The sequence below is a fragment of the Phycodurus eques genome, chromosome 15 (assembly GCF_024500275.1).
Source record: "Phycodurus eques isolate BA_2022a chromosome 15, UOR_Pequ_1.1, whole genome shotgun sequence".
Classification (NCBI taxonomy): Eukaryota; Metazoa; Chordata; class Actinopteri; order Syngnathiformes; family Syngnathidae; genus Phycodurus; species Phycodurus eques.
Genome location: NC_084539.1, coordinates 16,468,113 through 16,485,968, shown reverse-complemented (window position 1 = coordinate 16,485,968; position 17,856 = coordinate 16,468,113). Strand labels below are relative to the sequence as shown.

The 17,856-nt window shown below is 41.1% G+C and overlaps 1 protein-coding gene across 11 annotated transcripts in view; it reads left to right on the top strand.

The window, feature by feature from the left end:
* The window catches only part of rimbp2a (RIMS binding protein 2a), a 72,414-nt gene extending 55,307 nt beyond the window's left edge, over positions 1–17,107 (top strand). For 6 of the 11 annotated variants that reach the window (XM_061699039.1, XM_061699032.1, XM_061699037.1 and 3 more), the window contains 11 exons: positions 611–762; positions 1,732–2,475; positions 2,555–2,710; positions 2,951–3,097; positions 4,864–4,966; positions 7,529–7,692; positions 9,040–9,208; positions 9,286–9,386; positions 10,249–10,320; positions 11,583–11,747; positions 14,499–17,107. In XM_061699039.1, coding sequence (XP_061555023.1) covers positions 611–762; positions 1,732–2,475; positions 2,555–2,710; positions 2,951–3,097; positions 4,864–4,966; positions 7,529–7,692; positions 9,040–9,208; positions 9,286–9,386; positions 10,249–10,320; positions 11,583–11,747; positions 14,499–14,786 — 2,261 coding nt within the window. In that variant the 3' untranslated portion in view covers positions 14,787–17,107. Of the gene's footprint in view, positions 1–610; positions 763–1,731; positions 2,476–2,554; positions 2,711–2,950; positions 3,098–4,863; positions 4,967–7,528; positions 7,693–9,039; positions 9,209–9,285; positions 9,387–10,248; positions 10,321–11,582; positions 11,748–14,498 lie in introns of those variants that run through there. The other 5 variants (XM_061699043.1, XM_061699035.1, XM_061699038.1 and 2 more) reach the window with 4 other exon arrangements.
* Positions 17,108–17,856: the final 749 nt, after the last annotated feature.

Sequence of the window (17,856 nt, the reverse complement as noted above, 5' to 3'; positions counted from 1 at the left end):
TGTCACTCCTGAATGATCTGTGGCATTTCTATTCACTAATTAAATCACTGTTATTCAAAACCAAATAAAATGCAATTTTGCTCAGCTTTCCTTTGCAGCAATTTACTAATTAGAACAAAACCAAGCACCACAAGATATGATCACTTATTATCCCGATGAGTCATTTTCTCCGCCTATAGCATAGCCCAGCTTAACCATTATGTAATATAAAACAGTGGCACTACTCACTGAAAGGACAGTTTTGCATAAGTACACGGGTTGGCATGTTCAATCAAGTTATGTATGACTGCAATCTGATGATCGATAATTTACTACGATACCACTTGTGATTGGTGTTATTTTGACATATAGTATATTTAGTAACACACATTACCATCTTAATGTGAATGTAGCCCACTAGCGGTGTCACATTATCCTAATAATGCACACTTAATATGCCGCATGCAGTTATAAATGAGCCCATTTGGTGGTTTTCAGACTTCCACACCCACCTCACCCGCTTCCTGTGCATGTTGGTGCATTTGGGGAATGCTTTAGACTCATTTGTCTTGTTTGTATGTCAACTGTATTAATTGTGAATGAATTACAAACCTCCTCTTTTACCTTTCAGGCCCTCCCTTGCCTCCGCAAGATGTACAGGTGCTCTGTGGGCAGGCACCCGGGGTCCTACAGGTCTGCTGGAAGCCCCCCCTTCTGTCTCCCACAGGCACGTCTAATGGTGCCAATGTCCTTGGCTACGCTGTCTGCACTAAAGGACAGAAGGTGATGTGGATTTTTGTTTGTTTTTTGTTTGTTGTTGTCATGTTTGACTTTTCAAGAATCCCAGTCGCTGTGTGGATCACAAATGGCTCACTTATGGCTGTAAATTCCATTAGTATTCCAAATACACATACAACACCAACACTTGCTTTACAGTGTAACATTTATGATTCAGTATCAGGAGCTAAGAAAAGCTTCTTCTGCCCTCTGGTGACGACAAGACTGAATCAGCCCTTTACTTGAAAAAATGCTTTTATTTATTGAATTGGTTGCTTGTCTTCACTCATCCGCACTCTTTTCCAGATCCTTTCATTCAACTCAAAAGTAGCCGAAATATAAATGAATCATCATAAATGAATCATCCCAATATTGTGAATTTTCAATTCATCCAATACACCATGGAGCCTCTAACAATTTTTTTCCTAACAATTTGTTGAAAAGCCGGGTACGCTAATATTACATATAATCGATGATCCATTTTAACATACCGATTTTCAACATCATTTCCTCTCATGTTTCTTACAACTGCTGTCATTGTCCCAACACTGACTTGTGAGAGGCAGTACGGTCCCACAGAGCAGTCAAACTTCTGGAAAATAAAAAGAGGAAGAAAGTTGAGTTCGGAGTTATACAAATACAAGAGGCTAGCCTAACTGTTCGCGTAGCTTGTGACTACATTATGGTTTCAAACTCTTCTCCTTATCATGGTTATTGTGGTGAATACTTGGGAGAGATGTTACACAAACACTCAACCTGTTGCTCTTCTTCTCTTTGCTGTGACTTCTACCAACTTGTAAAAATTGGTTGAAAATTGATATGAAATAAAAACAAAAGGATTGTAATGCTGTTGTTGTGTTTACTGAGCAAATTTAAACAGAAAAGGACAATGCTTAGTGTTTCCTAGTACATATCTTCATGTTGTGAAGAATTTTCTTTGCCAATGCCAATCGACTGTGTCTGTCTTGAAACCAGATAGCAGAGGTGATGTTCCCAATGGCAGACTATGTGACTGTGGAGCTGACGCGGATACAGTGCCTGGAGGCCAGGGAGGTCATAGTCAGGACGCTGTCCGCACAGGGGGAGTCCCAGGATTCTCACGTCGCCCTCATTCCAAACAACCTGCTCGTGCCTCTACCTCCGCTCCCTCTGCCAGCGCCGATGCACGCCCACCCCCACGCCCAGCCTCACCTTACATCCCCTCACCACCCTCATGCCACCCCACAGCTTCCTGCCCCACCCCAAGCCCACGGACAACCGCTCCCAACCCACCCACATCCCCCACACCCTCAACCCCACCCGAGACTCCCCCACCCGGGCGCTCCCCAGCCAAACCAGAGTCGGCTGCCGCATCCTCATCCGCAGCCCCTGCGCCTCCTTCAAGGTCCCAGGCCCCAGCACCGACTGCCTCTGCAGCCCCACGCTCATCCCCACCCTGTACCTCAGAGACCAGTAAGTGCCAGAGACCTGGATGCCAAAGAGCAAGCCGGCCACAACAGGGCCGTCGTCCCGCCCGGTTGGGACCTCGCAAGCTCCCCTTCTTCCCAGCCGCCCGTACCCATGCAGGGCCACACGCTTGAGCCCCCTCCCCCTGGAAATCCACGTTCCCCCTCCCCTCAGAGGATTCTACCGCAACCGAGAGGCACTCTCATCCCAGACAATGTGGCCAAAGCCATTGCCCGGGAAGCAGCGCAGAGGGTGGCGGCAGAGAGCGGCAAGGTCTGACCATACTACGTAAAGACACACTCATGGTTGTCAGGGCAACACTGCAAAACTACCCTTCTGTCTCACATTTCAGGGGGACCGGAGACCTGTTAGCTACGGTGAACAGGATCAGTCCTTTCACCAGCATCACTCTGATGAGGAAGAGGAAGACGAGGAAGGGTTCGCACGTCGCCGACGAAGAGGCCCTTCGGTTGACGAGTTCCTCCGAGGCTCCGAGCTAGGAAGGCCGGTATGTGTAACGTGGTGAGCCGTCTCACAGCATCGGTTTGAACAGACTGACCTCAGACGAAAAGTCTATTACACGAGTGTGTGAGTGCAAATCTGGCTGGTTGCATGCAAACACGACCGTGCCGGCGTCTCTGTGTGTGCGTTCATGTGTCGTGCGTGTTTGGTGTGTGCATGTCTGTGTGTATGTGGACTTAAACAAGCGGGTCTGTGTGTTTGTGTGTTTGTGTGTGACTGTCAAAAGCCTCACTATAGTCACAATGAAGATTATCACAGCGAGAGCAGCCGCGGCTCTGACCTGTCTGACATCATGGAAGAGGATGAGGAGGAGCTGTACTCAGAGATGCAGCTGGACGAGGCACGCCGACGCAACTCGCACAACACACCCAAGGTGCAGTTCTTTGCACATGCTGTACTTACGAAACCAGCGAGACTCATCACCATCCAAATTTATTGTTGGTTTTAGCGAACTGCACAGGCACAGATACTGCGGCCTTTTCTTGTATCTGGTATGTGTTGTTAGCGTGTGCTGAGTTTAGACTAAGTACAGTAGAACCTCCAAAGTCGAACACAAATCGTTCTGTGATGCTGGTCGGGTTGTTCTAATTTCAAAACAAAACAGAAAAAAAATAGGTTTGAATGGATTCCTTCTTGGCTCAATCTGTTGCCATCATGAAACCTTTATTAATTGTACATGAAACCTTTTCACATACTTAACTGTCATACAAGTATAAAGACAATTTCACCACTGTGTAATGAAACTAAGATTAAGTCAACCTTGTGACAGACAAGTGGTGTCTTAAGATACTGTACAAAGGGAATTTGTTCCGTTTCGCATATCATCTTTCCCCACTCAAATGAATATAAATGCAATTACAGTTGTCCCCACATACTCGCGGTTCGACACCCGTGAATTCGCCTATTTGCAGATTTTTTTCCTTTTTGGGGGGCAGAGCCAGTACAGAAAAATGCCTACTGGCGGTTTATCCCCATTGAAGATTTCTTGGGGTTTAAAAGTAGTAAAACAAAAAATTGTCTATGCAATTATAATTTGCATACATTTTCCGCAGATTTTTCCGATTCACAGTCCCTAGTCTTTCACTGCAAGGAAACAAATGAATTGATGGCGTCCGGATCTTGTGACGGTTGCCACAATCGAGCGGCGGGCGTTTGAAGCCCACTCGTATCTCAAATCTTTGCTCGTAACTCAAGACAATAAAAGTTCAAGCGACCGCTCGTATCTCAAAACCCATCAGTCCAGGCACTTGTATCTTAAGGCACCACTGATGGAGAGGAAACATGAAGTAAGGTGAAGGAGAATGATACTGTGGTATATTATAGGTATTGGTGTCATTAATAAGTAGCAAGTGGATAGATTTGTGATTGACTCCTCATGGATTAACCTATTTACAGATTTTATTTTTTAACCTAACTGTTATTCGCTAAAAACTTGCCTGTTCATTTTTGTTTTAATGCTCATTCCAAAGCCATGTCTAACATAGAATTACATGTTTTTGCGGTATATTGTGGCATCTTGGTGTCAAGGCTCTATGCAGAAATGAGTTGAGGAGCTTCATGTAGTGCTTTGCTACCATCTTGCGGTAGGGGGCATAAATTAATTGCGGATTTTCGCTACTCACGGCAGGGCTCGGTCCCTAACCCCAAATAGCAGGAAAATCTACTTGGTAAGATTAATTTTTGTGTTTATTAATTGTATTTCTCCTATTGTACTTAGCATCCAGTCCCCTTCCTACGTTGCGGTTAGTTGCATTTCGGGTTTTGTTTATTATCTATTAAAGCATGTGTTTCTTTAGAGAACACTACCACTTATGCGCCGTTCGACTTTGGAGGTTCCACTGTATCGGCATAAATTTGAAATCATGGGTTAACAATAAAGGGGGCACTTAAAGGCTTCGTTTAATTCACGCCTCCTACTTTATGGTTAGAATTGTCATTTTAGAACAATACACTTTCTTGTGGGCTTGTTTGTGTGCGTTTGCGTCAGTGTGTCTGTGTTTCAGTGTGCCTGTCTGCGAGCGCTGCATGAGTTTGTTTACATACAATCTGTTGGAGTATGCCAATGCACATTTCTGTATATTTTGCACAAACACTCATCTGTGGACAGCATGTGAAAAGTCCCTGTATTCTACATTGTAGTTAAACACTCCATCTAGAGGCCGCCAGGACCGGGAGAGCGGGCGAAGGATTCATCACAGTGGCTCGGAGCCTCAGAGACGACCACTCACGGTCCCTGCCATCGGTCGGTATAGCCAGCTTTGGTTCATATACTTTTCCACAAACGGTCCATGCGTGAGATTGTGGACATCAGTGTTCATTTTGTCACAATGTTTCATGAAATATTCTGCAGTAACAATCTAAAAGGTGATAGAAAAACACACACAAATTCAACCCCTTCAACCTTTTAATTTAAATGAAATGGAAAATTAGATTTAAAATGATAATACTAATAGACAATAACAGAAATTGACAATGTATGTATGATGGAGAATTATATTTACAAATGTTTTGTATTTCCAAAAATAGTGACATCTGCTCTAATAGTCATAGCGTGGCTTTGGTTTAAAATTTTTTGCAAAGACACAATTGAAATCTCCCGCATGTGGGGAAATGTGTTATTATCCACTGAAACCATTGAACTTTTTGGCAATAATTCTAAAATGTCCAATATGTTTAGCACAAAGACAACACTGCGCATCACCAATAGACAGTAAAGCATGGTAGTCATCATGCTTTGGGGCTGTTGTTCTTCTGGTGGGGACTTAATCAAGGTGAAGGGAATTATAAACAGTTCCAAATACCAGTCAGCACAAAACCTTCAGGCTTCTGCTCGAAAGAAAAGAAAAATGTCAGCAAAGCCTACTGAAATATGACATTTATTTGGGGTTAATCAGAGACAAATTAGATCCTGGCAGTCGTGTGCTGACTGCCACGTAAAATTTAAGTTCATGAGTTTTGAAAATGATTCATCTTGGTCTCATTTTTTTATATCACAAAAAGATGGCATTTGAGCAGGGGTGTGTAGACTTTTTAGATCCACTGGATGGTATATGTTGTCACTCATTATGTACAATACCCCAAAATCAATTATATACTGTTTATATTCACATGAGGGATATTATTTCCATACAAATATTAAATGAATGTTCTGTGATGACATCAGCTCATAACCTTTGTGAACTTTCTAAATGTCTTTCTATTTTTCACATTATTCTGTCTTTCTACATTAATGTCCAGTTAACCTTTTGGATGGAATTATGTTGGCATTGTAACCCCGGCACCTTCTGATTGGTGTTTCCTGTAGAAGTAACCTCTGAGAATAACAGTGAGGGAAACATGTCCCCCATCACCGAGGAGAATAGCTATGGCCGAGTAGCTCGGTTCAGGACCAGGTCTTCCCGCAGGCACGGTGGCGGCAGCAGGTCTCCCCATGGTACGTGCTGCAGCCTGCAGTCCTGTCTGATGCCGCCACAGCACGCCAACCACAACGCTATTAGCAAGTTGGCAAACGGCAAGGAGGAGCTGGAGACATTTGCGAGTCGTGTTGCTTTGGGGTGGAAAATTTCCCACCATTTTTGGGAAGCTTTCCGCCAACTCCCCATATCAAATATTCCCAGATAATTTCAGAAATATTCCGAGTTGGAAACTTTTCATTGCGAGTGTATTGTTCAGAAGATATGAAATTCATGCTAATGAACTAAATATTCTGCACAATTTTAAACAGTAATAGTTTTGTTGCTGGCTAGTTGAAGGCATTTTTGGCCCATTAGTTTTTGGTAGGAAAAAAAAACATATTCAACGTATATAATGTTGTTTGCGATTATGGAGAGAAGAATGCAGTTGTGGAAAAAATAAAGGTGTCCAATAAAGATCTAGTACTTTTCTTCATTTGAGTAAATAAACACACCCCTAGTTACCAAATGAAGCAATACGGTATCTTAATTCCTACATAAAGTTTCCAACTTTGAGAATTCCAGAATTTTGCAACCCTACCTGCAAGTGCCTGCTTCTCTTTGATTCTTATGCTCACTGTCGAACGGCATGATTGCACTGCACCGATATGGTGGCCCCACTACTCAATGGGGTCTGGGTTGTCCACAGCTGGAGATCATGATTGACTGATTGCACAGCGACCGCTTCCCTCACTGCACTGAGCCCCAGATGCCTGCTTCGACCCTCCCTCTTTGCGTTATTAGCACAACGGTGACACTGTTGAAAGCATTTCAGCATGAACTTTTGAATTTGGTTGCACATTTGGGGTTGATGCATCAGTTGTTAACCGGATGAAAACAATTCACATCATTTATTTGGCATATGCATATCAGGGAGTCATTTTTCGGCCTTAAACATGATGCGAAGGGATTCACTCTGCAGTGTCCACAGTGTATAAATGACTTTACAAGGTCGGCGTGGACTATCCTGCTGAAGTTTCTTGTCTTGTGTATCATTCCCTATATGTTGGACCATGATCTGTCTTGCTTCTTGTCTGTTACACCACAAAAAAAAAACAAAAAAAACCATGATCAATTGATAAATGTTTTTCAGTCAGTCAGCATGCTGACAAGCTGTCATGCATTATTCCATAGAGAAAGTGGATATGTGTATGCCATTGGAATTTAGCCCCAAATGAGTTCCAATAATTTTTTGCTCCTTATCCCAAACAAGATCACATTAATATCAATAAAGTTACACTCTTACATGTATTTGTTTCTAAATGCATATGTCCTCAAAGGTTGATTGTCACCTACACTGCATCTCTTCTGTGTCTCGGGCCACTTTTTTATTTCTTATTTGTGTGTTCAAGATGGCTACAGGGATCGTCACTCTCCCACCTACTTTGATGAGTCGGAGCCAGAGGAGGCCTTTCGGGTATTTGTGGCGCTCTTTGACTACGATCCTCTGTCCATGTCCCCAAACCCAGACGCCGCCGATGAGGAGTTGCCCTTCAAAGAGGGCCAAATCATCAGGGTGAGGCTTTCAGATTCACACATCGCGTCACACGGACCGGCCTAAAAGTGGGCAAGAACCTTCAAGATAGGGATTGGAAATGATAAGTATTTAGTGATTCCGATTCATTCCTTATCGATTCCCATTGGGTAAGGGAATGAAATAATACAAATGGGTTTGTTTGCTTTCACGCTTTAATATCATCAGCTTAGGACAGAAAATCCATCATATCTAGGATGCAGTCATAATCTGTCATGTATCCTTAGGAAAAATAAAAAAGTAGACGGCTTAAAGAGAACAAAACTCTTAATTCAGTGTTTGTGTACCTTACAAGATACCAGCGTGCCTTCAGATATTGTCCAGTTCGACTTTTATCGCTGCAGAGAAAATGAAATATTTGCGTTTTTATGCCCAACTGAGACACCAACTTTAAACACTCTTCTACAACAGACTTCTAGGTTCTACCTTCAATCATTCCTGCCAGACTATCTGCTCTCTTTTAATCCAACAGGTATACATTTTTTCACTGGATAGGTTTCCCAATATGTGATACTTTGGCTACAAACATTGGGGGATATTTACAGTGCTTCTTTTGCATTCAATTGATCACAAAGTAGTTCAGACAAAAAAAAAAAAACAGACTTGTTCTGCGGAGAAAAAAAAGGAACATATTTTGACTTGGTTTTGCCTGTTTTTGTTCTTGTAAAATTAAATGTTTTTCTCAAAAAAAACTTCTCCAAACTTTATTCTTGTAAATGTATGCAATTGTTTTGGGTAACATTACAACCTTGTAAAATTACCCAAGTTACACACTTTTAATATTACACCTTTATACTTGTAATAGTATGAGACTCCTTTAAATTTAACACTGTATTCTTGTAAAATTATGCTTTTTTTCTTGTATTATTACAACGTTGTTCTCATAAATTACACAAATCATGATATTACAACTTTACAGTATTCTCAACTTTGTTTTAAGATTACAGTTAATTTTTTTTCTTGTAATGTTACCTTTTTCTTGTAAACTTTTGTTAATTTTTCTAATGGTATCACGAGTTTATCCTCAATTTTATTCTTGGAATATTGTGATTATTATCATTTTTTTCTCCTAAAATGAAAATGTAATTGTGTAAAATTACAATTTTGTTCTTGTACATTACAACATTATTTATGGAATATTTATTTTTTATTCTCCTAATTCCATGACTTTGTTCTTGTAGTATTTGTTGTGGACCTAGCACTTGGTATTAAGCGCTACACCAATTTATCAATGGTTTCCATGCATGCTTTGTAATATCTGTTTCCTCTTTGCAGTATACATAATGTATATTTATCTTTACACACGTATCGCTGCCTGTCCTCCACTAGATATACGGTGATAAAGACACAGATGGGTTCTACAGAGGAGAAGTGAGGGGCAGGATGGGGCTGATCCCGTGCAACATGGTGTCCGAGATACGAGCGGAGGACGACGAAACCATGGATCAGCTCATCAAACAGGGCTTCCTGCCTCTCAGCACCCCAGTGGACAGATTAGGTACTAATATAAGAAGGGTACGAATGAATTGATGACTAACTGACGGATAATATATCGTCAATTACGGTCACTTTCAGAACAGAATAGAAGAGGCGCTCGTCGAGGTGAGGCCTCCAGGAGGATGGTGGCTCTGTACGACTACGACCCTCGAGAGAGCTCACCCAATGTTGACGTTGAGGTATCGCAAAGCAGCAGCAACAATTTACTGTACAGTGTACAGTATGTGTCATTCCAGCACTGGGGGACGATTTAGCAACCAACATTTCTGAAAACCCGACCCTTTATTTGATCATTTTGGTAAGCTGCTAATAAAGCACCGTATCATTTTATTCGCCGAGCTCAACCATCAGCGGTACACTTTGTGCGAGATATTCGGTCGTATCATACTGTATGCTGTGTTTGGTGTAACCGGGTTGCACAGAAAATCAGGCAACTGAAATACTGACACGATAAGAAAAATATTGCCAAATCAAACTAATTTTTAGTCTTAGTCTAATTACAGTAACAGGGTTCCAAATCAATGCTAATGTTAGAGTTTTTGCTCAAGCGTACAAGCTAGCTGTGGTAGCTGCTGTGTTAACTGGTCAACAACAAACTTATCTGTATAATAAAAAAAGTAAAAGTTTGGATAAAACCAAATGTTTTAACAATTACAAGGAAAGCAAATCAACAAAATAATACCCACAAAATCAGATTTAAAACTGAGTGTATCAGTTTGATTTGTAAATTGGTCAACAAGAGGGAGGGGAGAAAAGAAATAAACCATTTTAGGGGGTGCTCAATAGCTGGTCTGTATTTTAAACAATATTTAGGATTCACTTTTATTACAACTAGAGTTACATTTTGTCTCAGGATAACTATAATTTGCACAAGCGCATGTTTCTGAATTTTGTTCATGGATTATAATTTCCGAAAATAGCCTCAATTTTTGTGATGAGCTCTTACACACCTCATTGGTTGGTGTGTTAATTAAAAAGGGGGAAATAAAAAACACTTCTTGCTTTTATATGTAGTAACTCTCTCCCTCACTGCCCCGATAGGCTGAGCTGACCTTCTGCACCGGTGACATCATTGCAGTGTTTGGTGATATTGATGAAGATGGCTTCTATTATGTGAGTGTCCTCATTAATCATATTGCATCTTGTGGTCAGCTTTAGAACATAAGCTACATGTTAGAATTACTAACGTCATGTACTGTATTTCAATATACGGTCAATTTCAAGGTTCAGTATTCCCATGCAATAGAGTTAATTGGCATTTTGATGTTTATATGACCGGTTAAATCATTTGCAGGACTGAGGAGTTGCGTACAAAGAATCTTGGGATATAGAAAGTTGTCAAGAATAGCAGTGATAAATCTTACGGAAACACACAACATATTCAATTTAGGCTACAAGTTTGTTTTTTTACTTGCTGTACACAATTCAAGCAGTGGAAAAGTTTCTGTTTTGGACCTTTTAAATTCAGGCATCGTTAGTCTATTTGTTAACAGTAGTCCAAATGATTTTGAACCAACGATGGAAGCTGAAGTTCTTGCAATCTTTCTTGTCGCCTTTCTCCTGGTCACAGTCAGTCCTCAACCAATTTATAAATGTTCATGGGTTATTGCGTTTTATGGATGTTGATGATTTAAAAAAAAAAAAAAAAATAATAATGTGAATTTAACTAATCACAAAAACGTACATCATCAAAGTCACAACAGCATGTGTTCCTCTGGATTAATAATTGTTTTTTTTAAGGATATGGAAAAAGGCGGCACGGTGGACGATTGGTTAGGGCGTCAGCCTCACAGTTCTGTGGACCCGGGTTCAATCCCCGGCCCCGCCTGTGTGGAGTTTGCACGTTCTCCCCGTGCCTGCGTGGGTTTTCTCCGGGCACTCCGGTTTCCTCCCACATCCCCAAAACATGCATTAATTGGTGACTCTAAATTGCCCGTAGGTGTGACTGTGAGTGTGAATAGTTGTTTGTTTGTATGTGCCCTGCGATCGGCTGGCAACCAGTTCAGGGTGTACCTTGCCTCGTGCCTGATGACAGCTGGGATAGGCTTCAGCACGCCCGCGACCCTAGTGAGGAGAAGTGGCTCAGAAAATGGATGGATGGATGAATGGATATGGGAAAAAAACTAAACCTACCGCTGTAACCCCAAACACAACAAGTTTTTGTCAAGTCAGCATTCTGCCACCCCGAAGTACCCTGTTCTCTGTTGTTTACAAACATTATGAAAAGATCTATATCATTAGATCATAGTGTTTGAATTAAGACTTTACATTGAAGAACAATTTTATGAATCTGTTTTTATGAGACGTTGCCGAGGTAAGTCTGCGCCTGAAGTTGCACGAGGGAGCTGAGGCGTTCTCTTCCCTCTTCTCCACAGGGTGAGATCAACGGTCACCGTGGTCTGGTTCCCTCTAATTTCCTGGAAGAAGTGCCTGACGACGTGGAGGTGTATCTGACCGATACGCCCTCCCACTTCCCCCCCGAGGAGCCCGCCAACCGGCTCCCCGCCAACTCCGCCGCCGCCGTCCCGGAGGGCAAACGGGTACATCATCACCGCCGCCGCTCTCAGCGCTAGGGCCCTGTGTTCATCCATTCCTCCGTCTCCTCTCTTTCTCTTGATTTCCGTCTCTCGCTTCCTCCACGTTGCCGTGTTCGTGCGCTCCATTGTGCGTGTTTATTGTGCGTGTGGTGGCTGTGGTGACCAACTAACAACTCCTCCCCCTGCTCCGTCACCGTCGGGGAAAAAGGGGGCGACCAAAAGGAAAAACAATCGAGTGTAACACCTTTCTGAGTCTCAGAGAAAGGAAGAAGCAAAGCCTGACATGGACAGTGAGAGGATAGACTCTGCGGGGAAGGGGAGTGGGGGTTCTTGCATGCTTGAGGAGGCTCAACTCATTCCTTCCATTTGTACCTCTTTGCACTGAAACACAAAAATCTCATTGTGGTTATTGTGTATGGCAACAATCATGACAAGTGCTTTAATAACACCTAACTGCTGCACTGAAAAAAAAAAAAAAACATTGGAGGAAAAAAAAAAAGCATGCCTTTTTCATAACGGATCCATTTTCTAATGACTCTTGACTGTTGTGTTTCCCAAAAAGAGGCTTTGTTTCTTTGTGTATGTTGCACACACATCAATCTATTTTTCAGCTCTGTTTGAGGCCAAAATTTACTGGAGCACTGAGGCATCCGAACTGTATTGTTACAAAGGAACAATAAAAGAAATGAGAAGAAAGAAAGAAAGAAAAAAAAAAATTGGAGATTAAAAATCTTCTTTTGGCGCGCTCCGTGTTGTTGTGTGTGTCAATGTTTTCATTGTGGTGCATTGTGGTGTGTGGGTTCTTTCTGATGGTGACTTACGCTGCTACATTTTCTTTTTTTCTTTTAAAAAATTGTTTGTCATTTCCCCCGTCACCCCCGCTTGTCCAACAACAAGAAAAACCTGAGGAAAATTGTTCAACTCACACCATTTGACCCCCCCCCCCGTACAATAAGTCAGCAACTTGAGATACCAAGCTAGCCGCTCTAATGCGCTCCAGCTTGAAGTCACAGTTGTTTTTATTTTTTATAAAACAACAACAATGTACTGTAGCTTTTTAAAAAGAGTGCAAACAAAAGTGAGCGTCAAGCTAACGCTTTCGAAGACGAGCCTGGTATCTACAGTTGTGTCCCCGGGTGTTGTACTTAAGACTTTACTCTTCCCTCATGGCCGACTGGCGGTGGACTCCTCTGGCCGTGTCAAACTCAGCTTCTTCCTCAGTATTTCTTCCGCATTTGTACGTCGTCCTTTTGTTAAAAGATAAAGGTGTATCTCAATAAAGTAGACGATGGTGGAAAACCTCCATTTTTTTTCCAGTAGGTCAATTCAAAAAGGGCAACTCATAAACATTCACAACACACAGAGATACATATTTTGCTGTTATTTTTTGTCAAAAGCATTTTGATAATTATACTGTAGTTTACAGGTAATGAAAACCCCAAATGTGCAATCTTAAGAAATTAGCATATTACATAGGAACCAATCAACATTATTTTTAATGTTGATATTAGGTCGGAATTGGCCTTAGGAAATGTATTCTCCTATGTGATTGATAATGAGTACGTTTGTGGAATATAACAATTTGACTTTTTAAATTCACCCCCCGAGATAGATGAACTTTTCTGTAATATACTACTTTATTGCGATGCACCTGTACATTTTCTCTGTAATAGTTGGCAGGTCTAAAAGTAAGCAATTCAGCATCGCTGCTCTTCTGCTTTCCCTTATTTTTCTTCTTGAATACAAAATATGGAGCCAATATTACAGTGGGGCCTCCAAAGTCGAAAACTTTTGAAGTCAGCGCCAATGTTTTCTGGGGGAAAGTTGTGGTTTCAAATTAGGGGGTTATGTTCACCCTGCACTCGTGTAGGTTTTCGTCAAGCACTCTGGCTTCCTGGTACGTTGTGAAAACACGCACTCAAGACTCTAAATAGTCCAAAGGTGGGAACGGGAGCGTGAATGGTTCGTTGTCTATTATATATCTACAGTATTTGTGCCCAAAGTCAGCTGGGATAGGCTTACAGGACCTTAAAGAGGACAACCGACTTCAGCAAATCTTGGAACGGCTTTTAACTTTTTCTTTGGCTTGTTGGCCTTTTTATGATGCCCCTACAGAACAATACAAATGATGTATGAATGAGAAATGGCCGTGGAACTGAAAGAAATGGAAGCTAATGCAACACAGGAATGTAGTACACACTGTTGTGGCAGCTCAGCACAATTATATATAGAAATAAATAAATATGTATTATTCTATAATAATCGCCTGTAGAGTGAAGATTATTGCAATTGAAACCGAACTCTATGGAAAAAAAATTGGAACAAATTGAAGGTCGACCACCGCCACAGAAGGGATTGTGGTTGACTTTGGGTGTTCCACTGTAACTAACTTGTAAGTATATTCTAATATCAGGTCGTCATGTATTTTGACAGAATTATGCCTTGCACAATAACCATTGCATTTCAATACACACCATCACCACTACATTCTAACAGTTTAAATCGCTCTCGGTTATTTGAAATACATATATGTAACGTTATTTTGAGTGGAATCTTAAGTCGCCATTTGCAGGGCAGGGAACCATATTTGATAGTAGAACCGTGTGATTATTCAATATAGTGACAAATGACCATATTGCATATGCTATTATATAACAATAATTAAACAGTACTGTACAATACTGTCGTGTAATAATTGTATGGTGTTAAAATAAATGATCACTACCTATAAGGAAATCAAATTGTGTTTCCAAGGAGACAACGTTCTACTGTCCAACACTTCCTTGCTTCCCTGCCCATCGCCTCTCTTCTCAGATCACCACGGAAACCCTCGTCGACAATGACGCCACACCCGTCCGTGCGCCATCCCCCATCGTCCGCCCCTTGCTGCCGGGCACCATGAGGCCCCTCAGCCCGACAAGGGGACTCCCCGGCCTCGCCCTGAACCCCCGCGACCCTCAAGATTTAGCAAACAACAAGAAGAAGAAAGGACTCCTCTCCAAGGGGAAGAAGTTACTGAAACGACTGTCCCCTGCCAAATAAAAGCCGACACGTACAGTGTAGCCACTCGACATTCTGATGTTTTCTCCAGGACTGTACAAGCCTGACTGAGTTTCATTCAGTACCTCTGTGATCCAAATCGTTGACGTTCTGTATAGTGCCAAAATCGAGACACAAGCCGCCACAAAAGAAAACAAACAAAAAACATTACTGTGATGTATTTTAAATCAAGCGATTGCTTTCATGACGTGTATTTCAATCTTTTTAGTCGTTACTATACTCACAGAAACTATAACATTCTTTCATGCAGGGTACCTGGTAAAACAAACGGTTGCATAAAATACGTTCCGGATGAGAACAGCAAGAAAAAGACAACACCGTAAGTAATACAGACTGCTAACACAAAGGCTTTATTTCGTGCAATATTGTATGTGGTAAGGAAAGACTGGTTAGAAATGGGTCGAAATCATGAAGCATTGATGCAAACACAGCTTTTGGAGAACCAGGCGAGCCGCTCAGTGGCCTTTTACCAAAACAGCATAAGTGTGACGTTCCCCGTTTGAGTTGATTTTTTCATCCTTAAAAGCCAAATCATAGCAGTTTGGTCCGGATTTATTTGTACAATGACAACATTTTTTCTCATTTGGCCTCAATACACCACCACAGGATATTGACTTTAAGATCCACTTTTAGGGGTTTTACGAAAATGCTGCCATTCAATACCGAACATATCATTAGCATTGTTAAAATCTTTCACTGTGGATGGATGGATGAATTTTCATGGGCTGGACTAGATGATATCAAGCCCAATTTGGGGTCATCACCCCTCTTTGTCCATTTGCAGCTTCTTTTCAGTTCCTGAGCATTTTGCTGAATGTGAGGGAAGAATTCATCATCTTAATGTCTATAATGAAACATAATGTGGTGTGATTTAGATCGCCAAACTTCTCTCTTCCCATTAACCCTGATATAAGTTGACATTGGTTTCATCTGTCCAAAGATTCCCCCCCCAAGATTTTTTCTTCCCATTTCTGTTTTTGAATGTTACCAGTGCTTTACACCTTTTTTTTTTTTTTAAAAAACACCTTTGTATTTACAGTCATGAAGGAGATTCTGACTGGTTGTGAAATGTATGTGGATACAATTTCAACACTTTTATTTTTTGTTATTAAGTTTATGTTATATATTTGTCTTTACGTAAGGAGGTAACATACCACATAAAGTGAATATGATTATCAATTCCTTAACGGGCAACACCATGTTGCATAGAAACCCTTAAATTAAGACTTACAGTCAAAACGTCATCACATTGCGTTTAATCAAATCCAATGTGGTGGTGTATATATGAAAAATACATTTTAAAAATGTGTTGTCTAAATATTTTTGGACCAAAATGTTTTTCGTTGTCAAAGGAAAGAATGGCATGTCTTGTTCAATGCAAAAATGTGGATTTTCTTGCACAAAGTTGTTTGACGCTTGGAAAGTAATATTTGTTTCATGTGACACACACATCTTGCACCTTCCCTTTTTTTTGTTCGTTTTTAAATGGAGGACTCGTGTTGTCATGTGATACAGCAATCACATTATTTTGTCATAATGTTAGCAGAATATATAATATAAACTGAAGGTCACGTTAAAACCTCGTTAAAAAGACAAATCAAAAAGATTGGCTGTTTTGTGTGTGTGTGGGGGGGAAATCACTTCTTTTATGCAAGTGAACTTTTTCTAGCTGATATTTACAGTATGTACAGATCATTTATGTTTGTACTTACACGTTAGAGCTTACACTACTTTTTCTTTATTCCAGTGATCATTAAGTGCAGTTTGACCTAAAAAAAAAAAAAAAAAATAGCTTCAAATTAATTTGGACGGCTCACTGGCTTCTATTAATAATTCTAGTCTTTGCAATTAACATGGTTGCCTCTGGTGGAGCGTGAGTGTAGCGCTTGTACAAATATGTTACACAAACTAAAATGCTTAGAAAATGTTTATTTCAGTACACGATAGAACGCAAAGGGGTTCATACGTTCCTTGCCCGAGCTCCATAAACGTTTGGTGATGTAATTGAATTAACACAGTGACGTAAAAGTACATTTAAATTAATTTGAAGTGTATTTATCTCAAACTCCAACCACAGGCCAATTCATAGTGAGATATTTATTCATTTATTTTTGACTACCAATGAATTGATGAGTTCCATCGCTGTTTCTCAATGAGTGGCCCACAAAGTAGAAACAACAAGAGTTATTATAATATTTCACTTATGAACGAGTGTTTTGGTGTGAACGCTGTCATCGTTTTGTACTCAGATCCATTTGTAGATCATTTTAAAGTTTCAACTTGATTTCATGACAGCCTTTTATCAGTGCACTGATTTTAATGGGGGGGGGGGGGGGGGGTCGCAAACATTCTCATAGTGTCTTTCAAAATCAGATGTGGAGTCCACCGTATGTGCTATCTTTGTGAATCAAAGTTACGGAAAAAAGAAAATAAATTATTGGCCATTATTTATGGGGATTGTGTGGGTGTGCATGTGTGTGTGGGGGGGGGGGGGGGGGGAATTAGAATTTTATAACCGAAATAAATTTCATATTTTCTAAAATGTTTGGATTTGTTTGTATGAGCTGTATGTGGGTTACTTCAAAAGGAGATATTATGGGAAATTGACTTTTTTTTATGAAGCATACTGTATTTATTCCCCGGCATCTCACACTCGCGGCCTACAACTCTTCTAAAGCTAATCCAGAGAGAGAAAGCGAGAGAGAGCATTTTCTGGAAATACCAGTACACCGTAAAGTGTGTGTGTGAATAACTTCTTAATCTTTTGTATGGTTTAGTATACAGTCAGACATGGATTAGAAAATTCGATGTTGACAGGACACTAATATTACCAAACGTTGAGCGGCAGTATGTGACCCCCCCCACGCTGACGCCGACTCTCCCTCGTGCAGGGGAGCTTCATTCGACACTCCACGTTTCATCCATAGAAAGCCTTGACAGGATGCGAGAAACGTGGGGGAGAAAGGTAAGCAGAGCTGCACCGAGTTTTGATGGATGCACAGATGAAGTCCGAAAACCGGCACATCCAATGAAATTGCTGACGCCGTGGGGG